This window comes from Nannospalax galili, unplaced genomic scaffold (genome assembly GCF_000622305.1).
Source record: "Nannospalax galili isolate Female #2095 unplaced genomic scaffold, S.galili_v1.0 scaffold188, whole genome shotgun sequence".
NCBI lineage: Eukaryota > Metazoa > Chordata > Mammalia > Rodentia > Spalacidae > Nannospalax > Nannospalax galili.
The window spans coordinates 7173842-7195560 of record NW_008360325.1 but is presented as its reverse complement, the minus strand read 5'-3'; the positions used below and the strand labels follow the sequence as shown (position 1 = coordinate 7195560).

Sequence of the window (21719 nt, the reverse complement as noted above, 5' to 3'; positions counted from 1 at the left end):
TGGAGCAGAGGTGGAGGGAGCTACATCAGGACCATGGGGAGGGGTGAGACATGGTTGGAACAGCATCCTGGGGCGTACTTTGGGGCCTTCCAAAGGGCTTGAAGCCTTCCCTTCCTCATCCCTCATCTATGCCCCACCCCTTCCTCCTCCTCTTCAGGATGAAGTTAAAGTTGGAAGATGCAGAAGACAGATCTCAGTGGGGTTCTGAGTGGGTGTGGGAAAGAGAAAAGATCAAATTAGAAAAGGATTAAGATATCAGTACAAATCCTGAGACTAAGTGGTAGTCTGTGAAGGATGCAGTCAGAAGGCAGCATCTCCCCAAACCCTCAGTCACAGGTTCCTCTTGGCTCCTGCTGCTGCATGGTGGACACGAGTGCTTGGTGTCCCTCCAGAGACCCCTCCTGACCATTCCGTCCTTCTGTCCTTCCCAACACTCAGTTGGCAAGCGTTTGCCTTCTCCCAGTTTTACTCCAGTGGACATGAAAGAGACACACATGGGGAATATAGAACTTTTGTGTCCTTGAACTTGAGGATGAGCCCTGCCTCTACCTGGCTGCTGTCTTGCTGGTCAAGTTCCTCTACCACATAGACTAGACTTTGCCTTCTGTAAGCTAAGGCTGTCGGAATCCACCTGGTTCCTTTGACTTGAGAGCTCTGTGTACCTCTGCTGACCCCAGGATTCAGCGGGCAGTAGTTCTTTGGGGTGGGATGTGGGGTGAGGGCTGGAAAGCCACAGGTGTACTCCGAGTATTTGCAGACCTCCATGCTCATGGTCTAAAAGTGGTGCAGCTGGACAGCATTCAACTCTTATCCAGTTAAGACAAACACTCCAAGGTCACACACCTGCCGGCAGACCAAGAAAAGGGCCAAGTGCTCAGCTGCTGCTCTGCCCGGGGTGGGGTATAGACAGAACCACTCTCCAGCGTCCCTCAGAACAGGACAGTGCTAGCTAGTGGGGCTTCCTCAGGTCACTGCACCCGAGAGAATAACAGAATGACTGGGAGTTTCCAGGAGGCCATGTGTCTACTTTCAAGAGCCTTCCCTTTCCTGAAATAGGCTTTTGCCCGCCCTAGAATTGTCATATCGAAAGTCTTTCCTTCATCAGAGCAAAGGAGGGCGGAGGCTGTGTGAGAGGCTGGTTCTGAGCTAATAGAACCTCAGCTAAAATTAAAAGAAAAGGAAAATTCATTCTTTATGCAGCTTTCTGAGTTTTGACCACTTAAAAAGTCAGCAACTCAATGACAATCTGTCATCCATCCATCTAGCATCATCTATCTATCCATCCATCTATCTATCTATCTATCTATCTATCTATCTATCATCTATCTATCTATATTAATCTATCATCTACCTATCTACCTATCTATCAACCTATGTATCTATCATCTATCTATCATCTATCTATATTAATCTATCATCTACCTATCTACCTATCTAGCAATCTCTATATCTATCATCTATCTATATTAATCTATCATCTACCTATCTATCAATCTATATATCTATCATCTATCTGTCTACCTATCATCTATCCATCCATCCATCCATTCTATCAATCATCTATAAACTTACCTACCAGTCTATCATCTACCAACATTATCTATCTATCCATCTATCCACCCACCCACCCACCACCCATCCATCCATCCATCATCTATCTATCTATCTATCTATCTATCTATCTATCATCTACCATCTATCTATCATCTATCATCTATCTATCTATCTATCTATCTATCTATCTATCTATCTATCTATCTATCTATCATCTATCATATGTCTGTCTATAATCGATCTACATTATCTATTGATCATCTACATTTTTAATCTATTATCTACCTACATTATCTATCACCTATCCATCTAGCATCATCTATCTATCTATCTATCTATCTATCTATCTATCTATCTATCTATCATCTATCTATCTATCTATCTATCTATCTACGCATCCATCCATCTGTCCGTCTGTCCACCCATACTTCTGTCCACGTCTCTGTGTTATCTATCTACCTACCTATCTCTCTACCATCTGTTTATCTTATTTCTTCCTTTTAAAATACACTTCTCTTTCACATCCACAGGTCTATGTCCTACTGCTCAAGCTATCTCCAGAAGGTTCTATGAGTCAGAGCCACATAACTCCTTCCAGGGACCACTGAGTACCCTCAACTCAGGTCACCCCAAAGTACTGGTGCTCTTGGTGCTGCCCCTTCTGGATGAGTGAGTGTGTGTAGGTGACTGTCATTCTCTGACCCTCATTTAATCCTCTGCAAACTGAACTTAGTAATTCTGCCTTACAAGCCTCATAGTGACATGCCTGAGTAAGGCAGAATGGAAAGGGTGGGGAGGTATCTGGAGCAGAAGGGGGCTCAGCTTGTGCAGTGTGTGTTCAATTATGTGTGCGTGCGTGAATTCACACATGTAGCAAAGCTGTGACCCTTGCTGTGGATGTCCTGCACTGGAGGTCTGAGGAGACTGTGAGCTGGGCAGTCCTAGCCTCAAGCCTTCAGTATCCCAGGGATGGCCACTGTCCTCCTGGGAGTGGGGAAAGGGCTCCGGAGTGGTGGGTGCAGGAGGGGTCCTGACTGTGACTGACTACATGCCTGGCTGTAACTATGGGGTGGCAGCTGCCATCAGGGGCAGCCTCCTGGCTGTACAGCAAGATGCTCAGAGGACCAGAAGGGCAGATTCATGGGGGGCAGCCCCTAGTTTGAACACAACTGTGTGATTTCTTATGACTGCAGATGGTGGGCTTCCTAGAGCAGAGTCAGCTCTGAGCTGGAGACCACACTGTTTCGAGAGTTCTGCAAACAGGGCTCTGTGTCTAGCAGATACGTCTGTTCCTATGTGTATGGAGAGTTCAGGCTGGATTCATCTGAGCTGCTCATCATGCCCATGAGGCAGGCATGCTCCTTTCCACCCCAGAAGAGACTTGGGGTCTTGGAAGGAAGCAAGGACTTGCCAACGGCACCTGATGGTCAACCACAATGTGACCTTGACCCCAGATCCTACTTATCCCTCTCCCCTCTCTCCTAAAGCAGCTCTCTTCTTTCTGATTTTCTGGACCCCTCATTGCCACACATGCATGTTGCTGCCTCTTCTCAGTAGAACTGGTCTGTCACTTCCTCCAGTCAGCTGCTGACCTTAGTGTCTGGGATCAGAGAGGACAGCCACCTACACACACTCATCTACCCAGAAGGGGAAACCCAAGACCACCAGTACTTTGGGGTGGTCTGAGCTGAGGATACTCAGTAGTCTCTGGAAGGAGTTATGTGGCTCTGATTCATGGAACCTTCTGGAGGTAACTTTAGCAGTAGGACATAGACCTGAGGATGTGAAAGAGAAGCATATTTTAAAAGGAAGAAATAAGATAAATGGATGATAGAGAGATGGCTGAGTAGAGAGATAACAGGTGTGGATGGATAGATAATGTAGGTAGGTAGGTGAGTAGATAGATGATAGATGATAGATAGATGATAGATAGATAGATAGATAGATAGATAGATAGATAGATAGATAGACAGACTGAAGGGGGATAGCAGTGCAGAAGAGAGGCTACGGACTTCCTGTGAGCTCTACCTGGCCTGTGGCTTCAAAAGCGCTTGGTCTCTGCCACCGTGGAGTGGACAGTGGTCCTGGCTCTCTCTCATTCAAATGAGGGGGCCACCCTCATCAAAAGCCACATGGCGAGGAGCTCTGGGCAAATGGGCACTGTTGACTTTCACGGTGTGTGGAAAGCCAGCATCTGGGGAAAACCCACTGTTTACATTCTGCTGTTTTCCTCAAGTGAAAACGTTTTCTACAAAAGCCCAAGAAATCAGAAAAAAAGGAATTTAACTTAAAAAAGGCAATAAAATTTAACATCTGAAGTTGGACACTGACTGATAGGCTAGTTTCAACCTCTTTGAACCAGGGAACGGGTGGAACAAAGCCATCCGAGGGAGACTTAGATTTAAACAGACCGGTTTCCGCTTTAGCTGTCTAAGGGTCTTTTTTTTTCTTCTTTTTTTTTAAAGGGATATAAATTCCAACCATGTTTTGTGTGAAGGGTCTCGGTGCAGACTGACATTGTGAGTGTCAGCCCCAGATCACTTTAATCAGAGAGTGGATATGCATGATAAAACGGATAAGGGACTTTAATCAAAAAATCCGCTGGCCTGGAAACGTGACGCACTCCGCCAAACACACTCCATCCCACTTTTCTTGTGCCACTGCCAAGATTCTATTTCATGAATATGCATCGGACATGATATTACATTAAAATGTGACATTGGTGTATGGGGTGGAGGATTTAGAATCACTCAATATGTGTGTGCGTATCTATGCACACATACATGCCCCCACACATGCAAACACGTGTGCATACCTTTACAGATCTAGACTGTTCTGCAAAGTTTTTGTCAATTGGATGTTGACGTCGTGAGATGATTTTTCCCTTGACGTATCCTTGGGTGCTGAATATTAGATTTCTAACTTGTTCCATCCCTGTAAGAAATCAACAGTGACAGTAGGCAGGGGTTTTGCTTCAACTCTACCCAGGAATGCCCTGTGCCATTTCCAGCATGGGGTCACATCTTTCCATGCATAATGTTCGTCAGGGAGAGGGCACAGGCTGCTGAAACCGTGGTTTGTTTCAAGCTTAAGGAATTAATTCCAAACGCAGTGAAGAGGCAGCTGTGTGCCTTTCCCGTTCCAGCGGCATGGAGTTTGCCTTAGAAACAGGGGCAGGGGACCATGGTGGACCTGCCCTCAGCTGCCTTCCTGAGATGAAGCTCTGGGGTTGGTTCCTCCATACCCTGGAGGTCCAGCAAACCTGTGGGCTATCTGCCTGCAGCCCTGTCCTGTCTTCCTGTCCTGTCTGCCATGTCCTGTCTGCCCTGCCTTGTCCTGTCCTGTCCTGTTCTATCTGCCCTGTCCTGTCCTGACCTGTCCTGACCTGTCCTGACCTGTTGCACAGGAAACTGTCCCCCAGGGAAGGGATCTGCTTAACATTACCTGGAAGTACAAGTACGGAAAGGTAGGTAGACGATGGACGCCAAGTGTGCCCTGTGATGCCTGCTCTTAGGTCTCTTCACATCTCCAGCTCTGCTTCCTCATCTGTAAACTGAGGAGGGGGTTCTAGATGAGCTGACCCAGATCCCCTGTACGCCTTATGAAATGGGACCTAAATGCCCTGCCTAACCTCCGTCCTACTTCTTGCTTTCACACTGAAAACAGAGCACACAGGCTTCAAGGAGGATGGTTTGAAGCCTCCACTGCTCACGCTCTGTCCTGCCCTGTCCTGTCCTGTCCTGTCTTGTTCTATCTGCCCTGTTCTGTCCTGTTCTGACCTGTCCTGTCCTGTCCTATCTGCCCTGTTTTGTCCTATCCTGACCTGTCCTGACCTATCCTGTCCTGCCCTGTCCTCTCCTGTCTTGTCCTGTTCTGTCCTGACCTGTCCGTGTCTGCCCTGTCCTGTCCTGACCTGTCCTGTCCTGTCTGTCTGCCCTGTCCTGTCCTGTTCTGTCCTGACCTGTTCTATCTTCTCCCTCCCCTTCTTTTTCCTTCCCTCTCCTTTGTCTCTCCCCTCCTCTCCTCCCTCTTCTTCGTCCCATCCCTCCCCTTCCTCTGCTCCCTCCCTCCCCTCCCTCCCCTCCCTCCCCTCTCCTCCTCTTCTCTCTTCCCTTCCTCTCCTCCCCTTTCCCCTCCCTCCCCCTCCCTCCCTCCCCCTCTCCTCTCCTCCCCACCCCTCTCTTCTGTTCCTTTCCTGTTGACTTTTCCCCTCTGTGGAAACAGAGGATGAAGATTTTGGAATTTATTGGACATCTTACCATGGTATGTAGAGCAGATGGCTTGTGGAACACATGTGCTTTGTGCAGATTAAAGATGAACGTACTGTGAGATCTTGTTTGATGTCTTGCAGAGTCTCTCCCATGGAAGGAAGAACTTGGATGGTGTCTGGCACACATGGATCCCTCTGGAGGCATCAGGGGACAGAAGACTCCATGGTGCTGTTTGCTTAGAAGTGGGTTGGTGTTTTTGACTCCCAACAGGGCTAGGTGGCTCTGGCATCCCTCCTGGGATACTGGTGGCAAATGGCTAGAGCTGATATTTGCCCAACATTTCAACTGTAAGGACAGTTGCCCGCACTGAGGATGCTCCTGGGCAGTAGTCAGGGACACTCTACCCATAAAAATCCCTTTCACGTAGACTGGACCTGCAGGTGCATAGTGGACTGCACGGTGTCCTTCCCCACTGCAGGTCATGTCCACCCAGAACCTCAGAGTATGGCCTTCCATGGAAATGGGGTCATCACAGATGTCATGGTTTCACTCATCCTGGATTTAGGGGATCTTATAGGAGATACGGGGAAAAGTCATCCTGAGAGGATGAGGCCAGACTGCAGATGCAGCATGTGACCAGGAACACCTGGTCGCCAGGCTCTGCAAGAAGGAAGGCACTGTCCCAGAGCCTTCTCAGGGAGTGTGTCCCACTGACCCTTGCTCTGGTCTTCTAGGCAACAGAAATAAGCCATGTATCAAGCCAGGCACACTGGGACACAGTCCAGCTACTGATGCAGGCTCCAGAGTGAAAGGAGTCATAGGCCCTAGGCATCAGTGCCCACTCTGTTCTGGGCTGTGGTGGATGGGGTGGTGAACTGTGGTCCTGGCCACAGCCATGATGCTCAGCTCGGTAGGGTCACTGAGCCACTGTGCCTTAGAGTGTTCCCAGGGGAAGACAGAAGAGACAGAAGGGGAACTAGACCCAGCTGTGGACCACAAACCCAAGCCAGTTGTTACCCCAGGGGAGGAGATGGCTTGGCCAAGCCTCCATCACAGCATGGCACACAGAGTCACACCCTCCTTCTTCCCACAGGCTGGGAAGCGGGGCCCAGAGGTCAGAGCCTGGGTCTGAACCTTGGAGTCACTCGGGTGTTTGACTTGCCTCAGATGCTCTTCTGGTTGTGGGGCTGGTGGCTGTGGACTGGAAGACCTCGGAGGACAAACATATGGGGCCAAAGGTCCAGATGGTGCGGCTACAGGTCACCTTCTGGCTGGTATGGCTTTGTTAAAACCTCTGGGACCTTTTTTTAGATTGTTCTAGATCAGAAACTTTTAAAATTCAAATGCCACGTGTAATGTTTAATTCAGGGCCCTGACCACACCATCCTGTCAAGATTCGTGTCTTAAGAGCCTTGGGAATGAAAGGTCCAATTAAGACCACTGTGGGGACCACATGGACATTGTGGGGTGGGGTGTGGGGTCACACAGACAGTGTGGGGTGGGTTGTGGGGTCACACAGACAGTGTGGGGTAGGGGAATGTCTAGCTGACTAGCACTTGGTTGCCCCTCCATTCCTCTGAGTCTCATTTGAAAAATGTGTGCAAAAATTATGCAATACAGGGTTTGGGGGAGATGGAATTAGGGACAATGACTTGGATAGTCTAGGAAACTTTGGACTGTACCGACATTGGGATCTTTTGGAGCTAATGTCCTCCCCCCTCTCCCTTCTTGTCCCTCGTCTTTCTTATATCCATCCATGAGCTGTTGTGGCTCAACATCCACTTCCCCTACAAAATTCTGTGCTGCTAGGGTCAGATGGAATAGGCATCATTGTGGCTACGAGGCTTAAAAAACCATTGACAGTTAATAGAAATTGATCAAAGTATGTTCTCCATGTCGATATTCCCAAATTGCTTCCCTATAATACTAAAATTGAGAAATCTTGAGTCCTCTAGAGTGATTGGATGACTTCCATTGACATCAGGATGACAGACCAGTGGAGTTTGCATCCAGGGATCAAGGAGCAAAGCCTCTGAGTTGTCCTTAGGAATCTGTTGGCATGAAGACATGCTTCTCCTTGGTGTGGACTGCGTTTTGGAGGAACTCTCTCTTAATTGCTCCCCAAATTGCTGTTTATTTTAAAAATTATTTTTATTTATTTTGTTTATTTATGTATTATTTATTTATTTGTTATTTATACCTATGTGTGTGTGTATGTGTGTGTGTGTGTGTGTGTGTGTGTGTGTGTGAAGTCAGAGGACAACTCTCGAGAGTCAAGTCTCCTACCATGTGGGTTTCAAGAATTGAACCCAAGTCACCAGCCTTGGCAGAAGGAACCTCTATTTGCCGAGCCATCCTGCTGGCCCCAAATGACTGTTTCTCATGAGCCTCAACAATAGTTCGAAAATAAACAAGTGAGGCACTGCGGTGCAGGTGGAGCATGTTTTAGCTGAAATTCTTCGGACTAAAGAGTTTTGCATTTCAGATATCTTAAGGTTTCGGAATATTTGCATAATGAGCTACCTTGGGGGATGGAGCCCATGTTCAAACACAAAACTCATTTGCTTCCTTCATACCTTCCACACATAAGCTGAGGATATTTCATGCCGTGTTTTAGGAATTCTGCATTGAAACACAGCTTGCATATATTGGACCGCTAGCCTGTGGGATCACATTAGGGCTCAGGAGCTTTGTAATTTGGAGAATTTCAGACTTCAGAGTGTGGTATTAGACATTCTGCCACTGTTCCCATGATGCACTGGCTGGTTGCGGGAGAGAGGAGATTTGACCCAGTCACATAGTGAGAGCTGAGTCATTGAGGCAGCCTGGTGCCAAGGACAGAGCCAGGACAAACTACAAGACATCTCAAGGCTGTGCTGCTTTGACAAGCCACATTCTACTCTGGGCTTTGGTGTACTCTGGATCGTGGAAAGTTTGAGAGGCTCAAAGTAGACTCTTCGTAGGGAAAATGTCCTAAACCATTAGAGAGCTAGGTTGAGGGCTAATGTGATTTTCTGCCATTTAGTAAACAATCTAGATACTTCCACTCACTAATGAAAACAGTGCTTTCCAGAGAAGTTTCTACAATCTTAAATAAACAGTTTCTTGGAAAAGTGCCACATGCTATAAATTTAGCTCAAACTTGACAACCTGGATGGTGACAGGGCACTGTGCCCATATATGGTCACAGGGGGTTTAAAATGATTCTGGGTCCAGAGTGCCACTGTCTGGTTCAGAGTCTTGTGAATCCTGTGGCCTGTCTTCAGTGATGGTCATCAGGGAAGGCAGCTGCCCAAGGACAGGGGCATCTTCTCTTCAGCCGTCTTTATCCCAGGGACTGACTTCAGACCCTGGGCTCAGCACCGCAGCAGGAGGGAGGGCTCCGCCAGTGTCTCTGACATGCTCCATGATAATGACTCCTTCTGCATGGGCTTATGTCAGTCATGTTGATGCCTCATACTGCCTTAGAGTGTGTCATGTTCCATTATTCTAGAATTTGTAAGACACAGAATACTGGCAAGAGGTTGGGACGTGTGAGAAAAAGTAACCCCAGCTCCAGGGCCCCTGCTTTCCTTATCTGCTGGCCCCTGCTTCAGCTGGTCACCTCCCCATGACCCCGTGTTATCAACCAGGCTAGCCGGGTCAGAGATTGCTCAGACATGCCGGGCACACTGTGACAGGGCTGGCCCAGAGCCTCTGACTTGCAGAAATGGACAGTGTTTGAAAGCGGTATTGTATGGGGACAAATGAACCAAAACAACTCAGTAGTTGGACTTTTTTCATTCCCTTTTTTTCTCTCTCTCTCTCTCTCTCTCTCTCTCTCTCTCTCTCTCTCTCTCGCTTTGGTTTTATATGTTTTGAGGTCTAATAAATACAGGCACTGTGTAAATATTCTTTACTGCTTGGGTCACGAACTGGCCTCCCTCCCTCCCCCCACCTCCCTCCCTCCCTCTTCCCCTTCCTTCCTTCCTTCCTTCCTTCTTTCCTTCCCCTTCCTTCCTTTCTTCCTTCCTTCCCCTTCCGTCCTTTCTTCCCCTTCCTTCCCCTTCCGTTTCCTTCCTTCCTTCCTTCCTTCCTTCCTTCCTTCCTTCCTTCCCCTTCCTGACAGGCACTTGCTGTGTAGCCCAGGCTAACCTTTATTTTCTGCCTCTGTCTCCCGAGCACTGAGATGACGGTGTATACCACCCTTCCCAGCCAGTTTTTCTTGTGCGTGTGTGGATTCTGTTTTATTGCTTTGGCACTATGTATATTTGTGGTGGACAGAGACATGAAAGAGAGGTACAAATATCAATTCTCTTTTGTAGCCCAGAGCCAATTGTTTAGTGTGAGTTTTGATGCGTGTAAGACGGTGTAGATACAGAAGACCACTCACAGAGAGGATGGTGTTTATAATCAAGTTGGCTCTAAGAATAAAGAGTTGTTGATTTAAATGTATAGGTTAGAAGAAAAGCGTGCTTAATAGGAGGCCTGCCCTTTGTAAATTTTCAGTGTGTTCGACAGTATTAAGCACAGTGCTGTTCAGCAGATCTCCAGGACTCACTCCTCTTTGAGGGTTGAAACTTTGTACCATTGATTAACAGCTCCCAGGTCCCCCACCCCCACCCCCAGGCAGCTGTCATTCTACCCTTTGCTCTTCAGAGTTTGACTAATTTAGATATCCATTGTACGTTAGTGACAGGCTTAGTCAGTCAGCACCATGTCCCCAAGCCTCATCCATGTTGTTGCAAACAGCAGGGCTTCCTTTTTAATGGCTGACTAATACTCCACTGTGTGTGCATACTGCATCGCCTTTCTCCTTCGGACCGCCCTGGGTATTTAGGCTGTTCCCACACTGGCTGTCATGAACAGTGCTTTGGTAAGGCACGTGGCAGGGCAGGTGCCTCTTGGAGGTTCTGATTTAAATTCTTTTGGATTTGTATCAGAAATGGGGTTGCTGCATCATGCAGTAATTCTATTTTTTTGAGGGAGAGGGAAAGTCCATACAGTGTCCAAACCACTTGTTCTGTTTTGAGCTAGGGTGTCATGTAGCCTGGCCTGGGCTTGAACTCATGATCCTCTGCTCCTACTTCCAGAGCACTGGGATTATAGATGTGCTTCACCATAATCAGTTCCATTTTTGTTTTTAAAGAGAAAAAGCTGGGCTTGTGATAGATTCCTAAAGTTTCAATGCTGAGGCAGGAGGATTGCTGCAGGTTTGAGGCTAGTATGTGCTATATAGCAGTTCAAGGTCAGTTTGGGATTCACAGTGAAATGAATAAAACAATACAAGCAAGAGGGGAAAACAAAGGGACCCAGCGCTTTGGTGCTCAGCCGGAGACTTGGGGGCCGTGCTGTTCCGGAGGCTACGTCAGGTCTAGGGACCAGTGTTCAGAGCCTCAGGCACTCACTGAACACAGAGAACACCCTTTAAATAGACCAGTGACTGTATTTTAGCAGCTTCCCTGAAAGCAGAGGTCATTAGCGTGGCGGTGGCTCTGGGGCCAGTCCTGGATGGGTTTCGAGAGAGTGAAGATGTGCTGGAGAGATGGCTCAGTGTTAAGAGCACCAGCTGCTCTTACAGAGGACTTGGGTTCGATTCCTAGCACCCACATGACAGCTAATAATCATCCAGCCCGTAAATCAGTTCCTGGGGATCTGAAGTCCACTTCTGGTGCACTTACATACGGCAGGCAAAACATTCACACCTATAAAAAAATAAAATTTAAAAAAGAATGAAGTCAAGTGACTTATTGGTTTGTAAAACCATCAACCCCACTAAGTTTTAGCCCTAGAGAAGCACAAATTATTCATTCTTTGTCAGCACAAAGAGACTCTGGAGAAAGATGATGTACAGGGGAGGTGGTTCTGAATGCCACATGTCAAGCATCCTTGTCCTCCTATGTGCCTCCCACCACAATGCCCTGACTCACCTCAGCCTATAAACAACAGAGCCAGCCAACCGTGAAAGCAAACCATGAGCCAAAACTTTTCCTCTTTATAAGTTGCTGGCTTCAGGCATTTTATCATAGACAGCTAACAAGTTCCTTAACTTTCTTTAGCCTCGTTTGCTCTACTAGAAAGCAAGATTCTGCATAGGACTAAAGAGATAATGGGTGCACAGCCTTAGTAGGACTTGGATTGGTTTGCATACAAGTTGCTCATGTGTTGCATAGGACTGTCCTCTGACAGACAGACCGTGGATAGGTGCCATCTTCCCAAGCTTGGTTGCACCCACTTGCCTGCTTGTTGATTGTAATACTTGGCAAGGAAGAAGGGCAGGGAGAGTCACAGGACCCTCCCAACCAATCAGTGGATCCTAGTTGCATGAGGGGGCAGGGCTAAGGGTAAATAAGCTGAGGAAGGCTAGACTCTCTCTTCATTTTGTGTGACTGTGGGAAAGTCACCATCCACGCTTGGATGAAGAACTTTCCAGTGTTTAGGAGGAGAGCACCCACACTCCAGTAAGTAAACCCTCACCCACTGCTCTGTAAGTAAGCCCAGTAAACTCACTGGTTTCTCAGACTGTAGTTTGGCGAAATCATACCTCAGTTTGTCATAGGGACCAAGAGAGGAGGGGACAGACATTGTTTATGCCTCCCAGAAGGAATTTTAGTGACATCACATGTGCAAAGCTTCAGGTCATTAGAATACTTACTACACAGATTTCCCCCTCATGTGGAAGATGGTGTCAGAGTGAATAAATATTGCATTGGCATCATTAATAATAAAGAATATGAACATGGCTCTAACAGAGTATAATGGACATTAGACACGGTATGAATACAGTGTAATGTCTTAGCAATGTGGGGCTCCAAGTGGGTTCAGGTACCTGGCTGAAGTTTGTAGGGATTTTACAGCTGGGCAGCCACAATAAATGAATTATATTAATTGGCTTTCTGATCAGAGTTATGAAAATCAAGTTTTGTAGAAAGCATATCAAATACACTACAGTGATTATTTTAAAAGAGGGTGCTGGGCCTTGCTCTGAAAACCACTACTTCCCAAGTTGTACCTCACATACATACAGATAAAGCATGTTCTAGGTTAATTTCTACTGCTGTGCTAAAAATACCACAGCAGAAAGGAATCCAGGGAAAGGTGACAATTCGGGTTACGGTCCATCGTGGCAGGGAAGGCAGCGGGAACTGAAGGCAGCTGGTCACATCACATCCACAGAGAGACAAGGGCATGCACGTAGCAGGCAGCTCTCTTTCTCTACTTGTACACAGCCCAGGGCCTAAACCAAGGGAATGGTATATCCACTCTCAGGCCGAGTCTTCCCATATCAATTAAGGCAGTCAAGACAGTTCCCCACAGACAGGCTCAGGTAGACTTAACCTGATCTATAACCTTCCATGGAGACTGTCTTCACAGGTGATTCTAGGTTGTGTCATTGATGGTGAAACCAAGCATCACAAATCTGTTGAGATACCCTGATCGACCAGAAGGCAGAAACTAGAAAAGGGCTCAGTTATCATGCTCAGGTTGGGAAGCCAAGTCTCAGAGTTTGGAATTGATTTGCCCAAGATCAACCAAAGACTCATGTGATTTTATGAAGCTGTTAAATAATCTGCAATCTTAAGTTTCTACATAGCTCATTAGAATCTTCTCTCTGTCCCTCCCCCTGGCCATGGGAGGCACTCTCACTATCATCTAATAGAGCAAAGAATTTGTGCCACAGTCGTTACTATGGTTGCCTCCCAGGCAGTTTGTCAAAACGTGGATTAGTTAGAATAATCAGAGCTAGCTACAGTAACAAACAGCCCCGACATTTGAGTGACTGAACACATCAGTGTCACGGCCTGCCATGAAGCGATTCAGTAACTCAGATCTGTCTTTCCTCTGGTGTCACCATCTTTTAGGGGGTGACACTGAGTTTTCTGTGTTCAGCTACACCGAGAGAGCATGGCAGATCACGAGGGACATCTACAAATAAGCCTGTAAGTGGTGTCACTTCTGATATATTTTAGTAGAGGCTGGTCATATGGCTCTGTATGGATCCTGATCAAGACTGGGGAAGCACTCTGCCTGGGTGTTGTGGTTTAAATGTGAAATGTCCCCACCCCCCAGAGGCACTGCTGGGGCCATTTTGGCAGGTTGTGGGAACAGTAGGAGGTAAAGTCTCCATGGAGGAAACGGGTCACTGGCAGCAGGCTTTGAGGGTATATGGCTGGCCCCACTTCCTGTCTGATGTCTGCTTTGTGGCCAGCTGCCTCACACTCCTGCTGCCATGACGGACCCTTGCCTCTAACTGTGAGACAAAATAAATCTTTTCTTCTTTAAGTTGCTTTGATCAAGCATTTTATCACAGCAATGAGAGAAGTAACCAGTGATCTAAGAGCAGGAAATGGATTTGAAGATGCCCACCAGCTTTCTCCTACAGCGTGTGTGGCCCTCCTCCTGTGATCTAATAACGAGTATGCGATCCCGTCTGTGAGGGCAGCCTGGTTCCAGTTTGGAGGCTGTGACAATCGAGCGTACAGGAACGGTGTCTCACGCCTGTGGAGGTGGGCTCATTTCTTCTCTCTTACTAGAAGTCCCTACAAGACTGCCTACTTGCCAGAGGAGGAAGCACTGTGTCGAGAAGGCCCAGGCTAGGGCAGTCTTGGAGCCACAAAGCAGATCTGCTACCAGATGGCGCCTGGAGCTAACTCTGCCTCTGGACCTGGCTTGCTGGGGGTGGGGATGGTTATTAATCACGTCACTGCTGAAGCCAGTTTGCATTTGAACTTGCTGAGGAGCTGGGCTTCTCCTAATCACAGCCAATGTGAACATTCCATGAAAGTGTCCAAGCCTGAGTAAGGACAGCAGCGTGACAGTAATAAACCAGGTCATTACAGACAGCCAGTGCCAGACGTGGACTGGGTTTAAACCTTGGAGGCACGGGGAAGGCAGGAAGCGTGGGCTCTGGATAAAAAGACTTGGATCTTCATCAGAGCTTGGCCTTTTACCTAAAGCTCTGTGATCCTGGGCAAGTTATACACCCTCTCTGGGCCCTCTGTGTTGGGAGTCCCAACATGTAACAAGCCAAATGTTGAAGTTCAGTACTCAAAGTGCTGGGCTAGGGATGCCACGTAATGACTGCTTCTTAGTATAACAGACTCTTTAGGCCAGAAAGTACCAATTTCATCAACATGTCGAGTCTTCGAGCCAATTAACCAGTAGTTCCCTGCTCTACACCCTACAGACAGCTTTGCAGGGGGTTTTCTATCCACACCCCACTTTGGCACAACAGGCAGGTCGGAGGCTCCATTATTCATATTCTGCAGTAATGGGCTCATTAAACATCGCCTCGTGACTCCATGGATCCTGGAACGAAACCAAAGGCCACTTCTCCGGCGGTTATTTCTTCCCTGAGATGCTTGTGTATTTTGGAGGAGGTGCCAAGATATTCAGCGAGGTACTCACATCCTTTCCGGAAGGAGACAGGCCATAAATTATTAGTAAGTAAATAAATAAGTAACCATTGCACTCTGTCAGTTTAGGAGGGCAGAAATCAGGCGATCGGTGTTGGCTGTCGTGTTACCCACTTGATTGACTGAATTGTGAGCTGATTTGGGGAGGGACGGGGAGGGAGGGGCGGAAGCGACAGCATTGTGCCATTCTCTGACAAGAAGTTTGGGGAACAAACTTAGAAAGAAGAAAGTTGGCCCAGATGATGGCACCTCTTTCCTTTCTGTAATTAACCATGGCACAGCGCCTGTCGCACCTGTCACATTGTCTGAGCAGCGAGGTGCCAGATGAACGCGGGGACCACTCTGCCTTATAAAAAATTAAACGCCACATCATCTTGATGCATTTTTGATCTCTACATACATTATTGTTTCCTACAATGTGAACTCTAATATTAGGAATGAAAGGCTATCATGTTCAAATAATCCTCAATTCTTTATTTACTTACTTATTTTTCTTGAAGTAAATTACTTTTTTGATGAAAGCAATGTTTTTGCATCTTTCAAAGGATTTCTAAAATCTCTAATAATGACTTTATTTCCTTTTTCAACATTAAGGTGTAATTGATGAAGTAGAATCCATGTTCAAAGTAGAATCCATGTTCAGCAGTGTATAGTTTTGAGGGCACTGACAACTGTCCTGAACTACCATACTCAAGATGAGGAGGGAGTTCATGATGGGGAAGGAAATGCTTTCCTGTGCCCTGTGTGATAAACCCATATCCTCTTGGCCAGTCTCCATCAACTTCTGATGAGTCTCCTGTCCCCATCACCCTACTTTTGTAAGAACGTCAGGTACCTGAGATACTACACAGTTTTGCTTTCTGAGTCTGAATCATTGCATTTAGCGTAAATGACTGAGCTTCATATATGTTGTCATGGGTGAAAAGTTATTTTTTTTTTTTCATTTTCACTAATGAATAGTATTCTAATCCATGAATGGTTCCAATACAGGAACTGGAATGAATACATTCTAGCATATCCAACGGTTTCTTAGTTGGTTTCCCAGGTAAGGTATTTGGATTGTAGCCAGATTTGGGTGGTTATCAGAAAAGCAGTCATAAACATTTCTTTATAGAATTCATGGGACCTAAGTTTGCACTCGGATAGTTGGGTTGTACGGTAGGTGTGTGCTTCACTCTGTAGGAAACGGTTCACTTCTGTCCAGGGTACCATTTTTTTGGGCAGGGGAGGAAAGAGTTTATTTTATCTTCCATCTCCCAGGTCACAGTTCATCAGGGAGCCCAAGGTAGGAACTCAGGCCAGGAACCTGGAGGCAGGAGCTGGAGCACAGGCCATGGAGGATCGCTGCTTACTGGCTTGCTCCCCTGGCCCCTGCTCAGCCTGCTTTCTTATGCAACACAGGCCCACCTGCCCAGGGGTGGCACCACCCACAGTGGGCTAGGCCCTCCCACATCACTCATCAAGAAGATGCCCCTCAGACATGGCCACAGGCCAGTCCAATAGAGGAAATTCCCCAATTGAGGCTCCCTCAACCCAGGTGTGTCAAGTTGACACTAAAGCTATCCAGCACAATAGACCCCTTGTTAACTTGACACACAAACATATCACTATTAAATCATAACCTTTCTAATTCTTGTCTCCAAGATACGATACCAAACACTTAAAAGTCCATAGTCTCTTTTAAAAGTCTCTCAACTGTGGGTGGGCTTCTGTAAAATCCAAAACAGGTACTGTCTTATTTCAAAGGGAAGAATTGGGCACATGTAAGCAAAACCAAAGTCCAGCAAAGTAGCTCAAGGCTGGACATCTGGGATTCACTCATGATCCTCTGGGCTCCAAAGGGGCAGCTCCACTTCTCTGACTGCCATCCACAGCACGAACAGCTTGCCTTGCAGACCCAGGCCAACTCCATTCCACACCTACTGCTGTCCTTGGTGGCTGTCCCATGGTCTCCGCATCTCCAAAAAGCTGGGGTCTCCACTGAAACACCACATGGAGGCAGGATCCAGGGGCTCTCAGGAAGTCCCCTGCGTTCTCAGGCTCTCTGCCAGAGGGAGGCCAGAACTCGGCATTCTCTGGTGGTTTGCTGAGATCAGAGCCGCTACACCGACGGAGGTCAGAACCCACCCTCTCAGGCTATCTAGGGTACCATTTTTTTAAACAGTATTTCGTATACCCCCAACTGGCTTGGAACTGGCTATGTAGACCAGGCTGACCTCAATCTCACAGAGATCCAACAGACGTGTACCTGGCCTCCAGGGTACCATTTTGAATTCCCATCAGCAACATAGGAAAATTTCATCGGTCCACATCTTCACCAGGACTTGGTGTTCTCACTTCTCAGCTTAATTTTAGCCACCCAGATGGGGATGTGGCAGCATCTTCTTGTGGTTTGGAATGAAATTTCCCTAGTGACTATGGCTATCAATTATTTTTTCATGTATTTATTCGGCATCACTGTATTTCTTTGGGGAAAGTACTGTTTTAAGTCTTTTGTTAGTTGTTAAAATAGGCATGGACCATTATATCAGATTTAGGTTTACAGCCCATCTGAAGGGAAGATAGAGACATCTTTCAACATGCCCCCTGTCCCTACATAGGCACAGCCACTGCTGGTATCAACACTCTCTTTCAGAGGGGTCTGTTTTTCACAGCCCCTGAACTTGTACTCACATATCGTCTCCCAGAGTCTGTGGTTTACATCAGGATTTGCTTTTACTGAGGCACATTTGATGGGTTCCAAGGCAAGTGCGTACTGCCATGTGTCCGAAGCACCCCATAATAGTTTTTTCCTATTGGTTTCCTTCGCTCAGCAACATGCTTTTAACATTCTGCCGTGTCTTTTCATGGCTTGACAGCTCATTTCTTTTTAACACTGAATAATAGTCCATTGTCTGAATGTGCTGCATTTGATTTGCACGTACCCATTCATTCACAGGACATCTTGGTTGCTTCCAAGTTTCAGCAGTTATGAATGAAGCTGTGGGAATCGCAGGATTTGGGGTGGTCATAAATTTTTAGTCCCTTTGAGGAAATATGAAAGAGCATGTAGTTCTATCATCAGGTTTGTAAGAACCCGCAAACGAATCTTCCCCAGTGACTTCACCCTTCTCAATTCCTGGTGGCAGTGAGTGGGACCCCGGGCTCTCCATCCTGTCTGGAGTCTGGTGTTTTGATGCTCTGAGTTTTGGCCACTGTTCTAGGTGTGCTGTGCTGTCTCATTGTTTTGTCTTGCCTTGCTCATGTAGGACACAGAATGTGTTCCCATGAGCTCATTGGGTCTATTTGGTGAGGGGTCTGTTGAGGCATCCCCGTCTCATTTCTTTTTAAGTTGTGTTTCTGGTTTTCTTATTACTGAGATTTCAGAGCTGTGGTGTAGCTTAATGGTAGAGCTCTTCCCTAGCATTGCAGGGCCCTGGTCCTAACTTCAGGGCTGAAGTCGGGGAAAGGAAGCGATCTGAGAGTTCTTGGAAAAAGAAAAGAGGATTTGAGAGTTCATCTGTTTTCAACGTAAGCTCTTTGTCAGATATGAACTCCCGTCTGCAGTTTCTCTTCATTTTCTAGATGTGTTTTGGAATAGCAGACGTTTTCAATTTGGATGACGTCTACTCCGTTAGTGTATTCTTTATACATTTTTACAGATTGTAGTTTTTTTTTTTTTTTACAGATTGTGTTTTGATGTTGTAGCTAATATATGCTTACCTGACCTATGGTCACAAAAAGTTCTTCCATTCTTTTTTCTGGAGCCTTTATTTTGTGTATAGGTCTATGGCACATTTTGATTAAATTTTGTATGAGGGACAAGGACTATGAGCTATTGAAACCCTCTTGCACAAATTGACAGGTCACCATGGAGAGGCCAGCTAGCCTGGACTGGCTGAACACATTCCCAGGACCATCATCCAAGATCCCACATCTGTCACTAAAGATCACACCTGTCACCCAAGATTATATTTATCACCCAAGACCACACCATCATCCAGGATCACACCATCACCCAAGACTATACCATTATCCAATACCACAGCATCACTAAAGACCATACCATCACCATAACCCTTACCCAAGACCACACCATCACCTAGGACCATACCATCACCCATGACCACACCATCACCCAATACCATACCATAACCTAAGACCACACCATCACTCAAGATCACACCATTACCTAAGATCATACCATCACTCATGACCACACCATTGCCCAATACCACATCATCACCCAAGACCATACCATCACCCAAGACCACACCTATTACTCAAGACCACAGCATTATCCAGTACCACACCATCACTCAAGACCATACCATCACCCAGGATCACATCATCAGCCAGGATCATATCATTACCCAAGATCACACACTCACCCAAGATCACACTATTGCCCAAGACTATACCATTGTCCAAGACCACAGCATCACTCAAGACCATACCATCGCCCAAGACCACAGCATCACTCAAGACCACACCATCACCCAAGACCACACTATCACTGAAAGCTACACCATCACCCAAGACCACAGCCTCATCCACGACTACATCATCATCCAGGATCACATCATCACCCAAGACCATACCATCACCTAAGACTACACCATCACTCAAGAACACGCCATCATCCATGACTGCATCATTACCCAAGATCACACCATCACCCGTCACTGCACCATTACTCCAAATAAGACCTGCCACGGAAGATCACATCTGTCTTATGTACAGAGCTTTAGCTTGTCCAGTGGAATGGGTGGTCAGCACTTGAACAGCAAAAGGTTTCTGTAAACCATTGACATTTATGTCTTGCCATTCTGGACAAGGATGCCAGCAGCTCTGTTCCTTGTGAGAGCTGCCTTTCTGGGTCATAGATGGTGACTATAGATGCTCCCCCGCCCCTCCCACCTTATGAGAGCACTGATTCATCATCAGGGCTCTGCCCCCATGACCCGACCTCCTCTCCAGGGTCACACTTCATCATGCCATTACATCGGGCATTCAATGAGAATGTGACAGAAGAGAGCAAACACCTAGTTTGGAGTTATGGCCCACATGTGAGTCCCTCTCCAGACTTACAAAGCAGTCCCCAGAGAGGTGAGTGTAATAGGCTCAGAGGGGGACTTCTGGATGGGGAAAAGGGGCCCTGTGTATGGATTCTGCAGGCTGTTCATCAAGGAGATGTCTGACTTGACTTTTCTTTTTTGAGGTTTTAAACAACTCTGAGACCTTGATTTATTCCCAGTCACCCCAGGTCCCCCTCCATGCCACCCACATGAACACACACAGATGCATGATAAATGAGGAACTCGTCCCACCAGTGGTAATGAACACATGAACAAGCAACCTTAGAAAGAGAAGTCCAGAGGTCCTTTGTCAGGGACCCAGCAAATCCTCTTCCCATCTGAGTCACTCTATCCTCCTCCGGGTTGTCCCAAGGAGTGGTGTTGTGGGGGTGATCATTGTATGAAGTGTGATCACTGACTGTGTGCCGAGTTCCTGACCTGGTCTGGCCTGGCTCCCCTTGCTCTGACCTGCAAGGTGCCTGTTCACCCACCGGCTCTACACGAGGGGTGCTCTGTGCCTGTTCACCCACTGGCTCTACATGTGGGGGGCTCTGTGCCTGTTCACCCACTGGCTCTACATGTGGGGGGCTCTGTGCCTGTTCACCCACTGGCTCTACATGTGGGGGGCTCTGTGCCTGTTCACCCACTGGCTCTACATGTGGGGGGCTCTGTGCCTGTTCACCCACTGGCTCTACATGTGGGGGGCTCTGTGCCTGTTCACCCACTGGCTCTACATGTGGGGGGCTCTGTGCCTGTTCACCCACTGGCTCTACATGTGGGGGGCTCTGTGCCTGTTCACCCACTGGCTCTACATGTGGGGGGCTCTGTGCCTGTTCACCCACTGGCTCTACATGTGGGGGGCTCTGTGCCTGTTCACCCACTGGCTCTACATGTGGGGGGCTCTGTGCCTGTTCACCCACTGGCTCTACATGTGGGGGGCTCTGTGCCTGTTCACCCACTGGCTCTACATGTGGGGGGCTCTGTGCCTGTTCACCCACCGGCTCTACCTGTGCGGTGGTCTGTACCTGTTCACCCACCGGGTCTACACGTCGGGTGCTCTGTGCCTGTTCCCCCACCGGCTCTACATGTGGGGTCCTCTGTACCTGTTCACCCACCGGCTCTACATGTGGGGTGCTCTGTGCCTGTTCACCCACCGGCTCTACATGTGGGGTCCTCTGTACCTGTTCACCCACTGGCTCTACATGTGGGGTGCTCTGTGCCTGTTCACCCACCGGCTCTACATGTGGGGTCCTCTGTACCTGTTCACCCACTGGCTCTACATGTGGGGTGCTCTGTGCCTGTTCACCCACCGGCTCTATCTACCTGTGGGGTGCTCTGTGCCTGTTCACCGAGCATCTTTCATCACAGGCATTGTCTCTTCCAGGAAGCCTCTCCTGACTCCTGTATCCTTCTGCCCCTCTGTATAGCACAGTTTCTCCTTTGGAGCCTGGGTCCCATCGTTCACTACCAGGCTGCTGTATAACCATCTTTTTCACCAGACT

General features: G+C 47.5%; 1 protein-coding gene across 1 annotated transcript in view; it reads left to right on the top strand.

Annotated features, from left to right (window-relative positions):
• LOC115068847 overlaps positions 1-21719 on the top strand; it is a 68110-nt gene that overhangs the window by 5917 nt on the left and 40474 nt on the right. Inside the window, exons 2-3 of the mRNA XM_029559918.1 lie at positions 5906-6011; positions 6859-7039. Coding sequence (XP_029415778.1) covers positions 5906-6011; positions 6859-7039 — 287 coding nt within the window. The remainder of the gene's footprint in view (positions 1-5905; positions 6012-6858; positions 7040-21719) is intronic.